This window comes from Camelus ferus, chromosome 16 (assembly GCF_009834535.1).
Source record: "Camelus ferus isolate YT-003-E chromosome 16, BCGSAC_Cfer_1.0, whole genome shotgun sequence".
Lineage (NCBI taxonomy): Eukaryota > Metazoa > Chordata > Mammalia > Artiodactyla > Camelidae > Camelus > Camelus ferus.
In genome coordinates this window covers 31376264-31382742 of record NC_045711.1, presented here as the reverse complement: position 1 = coordinate 31382742, position 6479 = coordinate 31376264, and the positions used below count along the sequence as shown (strand labels likewise).

General features: G+C 48.3%; 1 protein-coding gene across 3 annotated transcripts in view; it reads right to left on the bottom strand.

The window, feature by feature from the left end:
• The window catches only part of PRKCA (protein kinase C alpha), a 361121-nt gene that overhangs the window by 36894 nt on the left and 317748 nt on the right, over positions 1-6479 (bottom strand). For all 3 annotated transcript variants that reach the window (XM_032457033.1, XM_032457034.1, XM_032457035.1), the window contains exon 13: positions 6104-6242. In XM_032457033.1, coding sequence (XP_032312924.1) covers positions 6104-6242 — 139 coding nt within the window. The remainder of the gene's footprint in view (positions 1-6103; positions 6243-6479) is intronic.

Sequence of the window (6479 nt, the reverse complement as noted above, 5' to 3'; positions counted from 1 at the left end):
CTCAGCCTGGCTGCTGAAGCTTGCACTTAACTCCGTGCTGTATGGCTTCTGCTCCGTGGTTACTGACACTGCTCTCAGGGACCACTGGCGCCTTGTGGTCAGATCCACTCCCTCACCTCCTTGTACTCCGCAGCCCCGCCACCTTCAAAGTCATGAACACTTACCTTCCTGGGTATCCAAGACTCTACAGCTCCCTGCACGGAGCTCTCCTCCCTCTCTGGACATCCCTTGGTCTTCTCTTTTTCCTCCCATCCTTAATATGTGACTCCCCCTCACAGGTGACCCATGACCCTTTCCAGGAAAGAGGTCACAGCTGACGGCCCACTGGCTGAATCTCATCTGCCTGCATTTCTCTCAATATATACTAGAGCCAACTTTGAACAATTAGGCACATTTTACATAAAAACGCAGACTTCTGGCTGCTGTCAAGGGCAACACTAGGCTGGCATTCCCACAGGGCTGGGAGGAGAGACCAGGACCCCCTGGGAGAGGTTCCCAGTTCTCTGGACTCATCCAGCCCCCAACACCGGATGACGAGTTTGCACATCTGTTTATGGCCAGCTGGCAGCGGGGGCGGCAAGCTCGCCTGCAAACTTCTCCCCCTGTGATTTTAGCCCTGGTGGAGTGCCATCTGTCACCGCCAAGGGGAATACTGTCTCATCCCCCTCTCTAAACTCATGTCTCTCCTGGGCCGCCATGGCCCACTTCTAACTGCCTCCAGCCCCAGCCCCTCCCCTTAGGCCCCCCTTTCCTGCTGAGCATGCCTGGACACTTGGTAGGCACTTGGTGGACGCCTGACTGACTGATGTCACCTGAGGGAGAGGGGCTTAAGAGTTGCTGGCTCGCCCTGGCTTCTGAGTGATCTGGCCAGTAATAGCAGCTAAAAATCCAATCCTCACTCACTGCATCAGAGATGAAAGGATCTGATCGTGACTCAGACCCCTGATTCCAGTTCAGATGCATGCATGTCCATTTTCTCCTAGAAGACGTTAAAGAAAAAATGGTCTATAACATCTCAGTGCTCATTTTTAACTGCTCCTTCACTCAAGGAGTTTTCTCATATCTCTGGAGATGATGCAATATGTGGAAAGAATACATAAAGTCTGTGGTCAGGATGTCTCGGGTCCAAATTCCACCTCTGCCTCTTACCAGCTGCGGGGTGTAGAGCAAATCTTGTAACCTCTGCTCGTGTATAGAGTGTGACAGAAGACGAGTTCAGAGGGCTTGGTACAGAGTAGACAGTCCCTACGTGATGGGTGACACCCTCCACCTGTGGTCTAATGTGACCCCTGCCGGAATCAGGCTGCCAGCGAGGATTCTACACCGTCCACTTTCAAAGAGCATCACTCCCGCTGCGGCAGGAGGGCTGGCAGAGGGCAAACACTTTCGCTGCTGCTCCCCCCTCTCCCAGGCAACAGTGGGCAACGCTTATATTCAGAGTCTGCTTCTTGGCTGCCGGGAGATACTTGACTGGTGATTGGATCTCGCCCGCCCAAAATAACTGACTTTCAGGTGGGGGATTAAATCCAGATGAAGCTTTTGTTCGGCTTTCTCAAGGACTCTCACTGACCTCGAACGATTCTTTCTATGTCAAAGCAAAAAGTCCCCTTCATGTCAGCTTCAGGAATTAGTTTCTGATTAGAGCCCCTTTCGTGGGCGTCCACCTCAACTCCAAACTCGCGTGTTAGTGACAAGTTCCGCCTTGGCTCATCTTCACCGGTTAAGGAGAGGCTGCAGCATTAATCCATTTCAAGGTTTTTGAACAAACAGCCATAAAGATTCAAGCTTCCACTCTGCCTATTAAGGAAAATGCCATCTGAGATAATTATTTTGCCTTGGCCTGACAGGAAGATTTACACAGACGATAGGATTATTTCAACCTCTGAGCAAATTCAGAAACTCTGAACCTGGGTGGTCTTTCTCTGCATCGCAATTATTCCTCTGGTGAAATCTGCCACATTCCTGGACCTTAAGAAGAAAATGCTTGCAAAACGCGAGACAATCTAAGTTATTATCGAAGTTATTATCGATTGAGTTCCCAAAGGAGTGTAGCCGATTTTTCAACGAAAGTCAACTGGGATCTAAATATAGATTTTGGTTTTGGTTCCTGTTTGTGTCGCCTCTTCTAAACTGCAAGCACTTCCAGGGCAAGGCTCCGGTGTGATCTGTTTCCATACCCCACGCAGAGCCACGCTTGGCACAGCAAGTGTGCAGAATGCTCTCTGAATGCGTGAGTTGCTAAGAGCTTGCGCAGTTTAGTGTAGCGGGCAGTGCAAAGGTCTGGAGACAGCCTGAGCCTGGGGTTGAAGCCCAGTTCTGGCATTTTTCAGTTACGTGGCCTTAGACCATTACTCACTGCCTCAGGCACGTCATCTGAAACGCGAGCCCGATGTCACGTTCCTCTATGGGGTTTGTTACAAGGATTAACAGAAGAAAGTCCACAGGTGCCTGGCACGTAGCGGATACCCGATACGTGGAGGGCATGCCCTGTATTACTGCTTGCACAGAGGATATAAGGAGAGGGATGAAGGCTTGCGGAAACTGAGGGGAGTCAGAACCAAAACATGTTATCCCGTATGTATTAAGAGGCCCAGAGCTGATTTTCCACAAATCCCTCTCTGACGGCCTGTTCCCTGAATCCCCTTTTCTGATTGCGTGTTTCCAGCATCCCTCCCTTTGACAGACATTCGCAGGATCCTTCTCTCTGATGGTCTTCCTAACATCCCTCTTTCTGAAGGATGTTCCCAGAATTCCACTGACTATGTGTTCCCAGCATCCCTTCCACTGAAAGTGTTCCCAGCATCCCTCTCTCTGACAGGTGTTCCCAGCATCCCTCTCTCTGACAGGTGTTCCCAGCATCCCTCTCTCTGACTATGTGTTCCCAGTATCCTCCTCTCTGACAAGTGTTCCCAGCCTCCCTCCGACAGCAGGTCCTCAGGCTCCTGATGTGACATGGCCAGCCCCATACAGGTGCAATCTTCTAAATAACAATCAACTTCTCAGTTCCAAGCGTCTTTTGCAGGCCAACCTAGCCTCTGCTGTCCCCAAACAAAATGACCAGGAAGAGAGCAATGGCCAGAATCTTCTAGGAGAGGCTTCTAGAAGGCTGCAAGAGGTTCCCAATCCAATGTGGCAAGTGAGTCACGTGAACTATAACAGCGGCAGGACCAACCTGCCTTTCGACAGACAATACTCCAAGTTACAGCCAAACGCCATATGAGGTAGACACTATTATGGCCATTTTACAGGCGGAGGAAGCGAAGGCACAGGATTTAAGCAGCGTGACCAAGTGGTAGGAGCGGTGCTCAGCAATCACGACTGCAGTTCTGGAAAGTGCCCAGCGGTGGGGGGGGGGGGGGGGGAGAACAATCTCAAAAGATTACATACCGTATGACTCAGTCATAGATCACTCTTGAAATGACAGCATTTTAGAATGGAAAACAGACCAGTGGCTGCCAGGTGTCAGGGATGGGGGGCAGGAGGGAGGCGGGGGTGGCTGTAAAAGTGCAGCAGGAGGGGTTGCTGCAGGGATGGAGCCGTACTGCCTCTCGACTTGGCGGGGGAGATGTGAACCTACACGTGTGGTCAAGTTGCACAGAACGAAAGAAACATACACACAAATGAGTTTAAGTTAAGAAGAAAAAAGGCCCAGAGTTACCAAGACATGTTAGAAGCATGTTCAGGTGTACTTGGTGGAGGAAAGGGGGGAGGTTATCACGTACTGTAGTTAGAGAGAAGGCCGCCGTGAGTGTGGCAGGCTGAATAATGCCCCCTCCGCCAAAGACAGGCACATCCGAACCCCCAGAATCTGTAAAAGGAACTCTTCAGACGTGGTTCAGTTAAAGACCTTGAGATGGGGAGATAGGTCTCGATTATCTGGGTGAATCCCATGTAGTCACAACCCTCCTTATGAGCAGGAGGCTGGAGGGTAAGGGTTAGAAAAGGCAGGGAGAGAGATTATAAGATGCTATGCTTCTGGCACAGAAGACAGAAGACGGCACCATGAGTCAGGGTCTGTAGACAATCCCCAGAGGCTGGAAAAGGCAGAGATTCTCCCCAGAGCTGCTGAAGGGAGTGCAGCCCTCTGCCAACATTGACATTAACCCTAGGAGACTGATTTTGGATTTCTGACTTCAGAACCATAAGATAATAAATTTGTATTGTTTTAAGCCACTAGGTTTACGGTTGTTAGGGCAGCAATACGAAATTAATAGTGAGGAGCCTTGAAAAAAAGAAACGGCAGCAAACTTCAGTTATTTGTAAAATTTCACTTACGTGAAATGCTGTCATCTCTGGGGATATCAGATGGCTGCGGTGTTACTGAACATGGGACACTATGTGTTTGATCAGCAGAGACCTGGTCTTAATGGAGATGAAGTTCAAAGCCACTTTATTCCTAAAACTGCTGCCATTCCCTGCCAGCGAGCTTCTACAGCATCTGGTGGGTGTTCAACAAAGCTGGTACAGCTTATAATCACAGCCTGTTTAATACCTGTCAGCCAGTAGAAGGCTTCACAATACATACTGCACCCAGAGATTGTATTTTGTACTGTAGCAACTCTCTAGCCTTCATGTTTGAAAAATATGACTATTTAATCTCATGTTATGCCAGGAGATACTAATGTGTGAGTTCTCAGGGGGCAAAACCCCCAATAGATTATGTATCCAAGATAACATGTCATCTTTGACCATGTAATTCAGAATTAAAGTTTCTAAGTAAGCGTTCTAAGCCTCTGTTTCCACACTTTCTAAGAATATAATAAGCCAAAAAAAGCCCTTAACAAAGGAATGAAAATTAGCTTCGCTTTTGGAATACTGCTTATGACTGAGGGTTTAGCAGGTACAAAACACTGTATTATGCACGTGAGTCCTCACAGCAACTCTACAAGGAGGAGAGTATTGTCCCTGACTTGCCACTGTAGAAACGGAAGTTCAGAGAGGTTAAGTAACTTGCCTGAGTTCCCACAGCCTGTAAATAATACAGTCAGGATTGAAGCCGACCTTTGTCTGATTTCCAAGCTCATGTCTTTTGGACTATTGCTACTACCTCAGAGATAAATGCATGAGGCAGTAGGTTGAATAAATCATGTAAAGCCACCCACAGCCAAGAGGAGAGCTCTGCAAATAGCTCAAGGTTGGTCTAACTTGGAGTCCATCACCCTCCGCCACGATGGAACTCAGTGGGGAAGAGACGCTATTATCCGCAGGGCTGTGTGCGGACAGAAAGTTGGCTACACGGTGACCCAGGGTTATAACCCACCCAATCACTGGCATGCAGGGAGCTCCGTGAAATAGGCAGAAAATTGCTCAATACGTGTTATAAGAAGGACGAAGCAGCATGGTTGCTCCTGTAAACTCACAAATCCTGGAGCCACTCTGCTTAGAGCCACACGGACATGCTCTTCCTAGCTTAGACACCACGATCAACTCCTGTGTGCTGCTTAGATCACTGACCACTCTGATTGCAGAGAAAACAAACTTAGGTGACCAAGGGGGAAATGGGGGGATAAATTAGGAGTTTGGGATGAGCAGATACGTACTACTATATATAAAACAGATAAACCAAAGGATAGCACAGGGAACTCTATTCAGTATCTCGCAATAACCTGAAATGGAAAAGAATCTGTGAAAGAATCTACATAGATGCATGTATGTATGTCTGAATCACTTTGCTGTACACCTGAAACTTATACAACATTGCAAAGCAGCTAAACACCAATAAAAATAAACAATAACAGAACAAACAAAATCACTTTGATTTTGCTAAAAAGCCATCATTGGAACCACCTTCTGACCCACTGTTTCCACGCAGAGTACCCTCACAAGCAAGACCCCTGCTTCCCCGCCCCACAGTGGTCCTGAAATTGGTTTGCCCATGTAAGACATACAGTTGCTCTAGCAACAACCTTGCACACACGTAACAAAAATGAAAGTTGCATGGAATAAGAGACATCCTTCCTACACGCAAGGAGCTCTCATGCTTTCTTTTCCTATATCTGCTCCACACACATCAACGGAGTGACTCACGGATGACCCTATATCCCACAAGAGAGTCGTGTCTGTAGTTTGAAAGCACTGAAACAAAGGAGAATCGGGGTCCTACCTCTGGGGCGATATAATCTGGAGTCCCACAGAAGGTCCTGGTCGTGACCCCATCCATCATGTGTTCCTTGCACATCCCAAAATCAGCAATCTTGATGTGTCCTTCCGAGTCCAGCATGACGTTATCTAACTTCAGGTCCCTGCACGAGAGCGGGAGCGCGTCAGTGTCCTTCCCACAACAGGACATGGTTTGCTCTGCAGCCGGCGAGGTGGAGGCGCATCTGAGCGGCTGCCGTCTCAGTGGCACATTAGCTACAGGTCCCAGGAGCGTGGGGACTGGGAATTAGTATTTACTTCTTTTTCAATCTCTAGAGCCTAACTTGTGCTTAGCATACAGTAGGTACTTAAAAAATGCAGACTGAATGAATGACTAAATG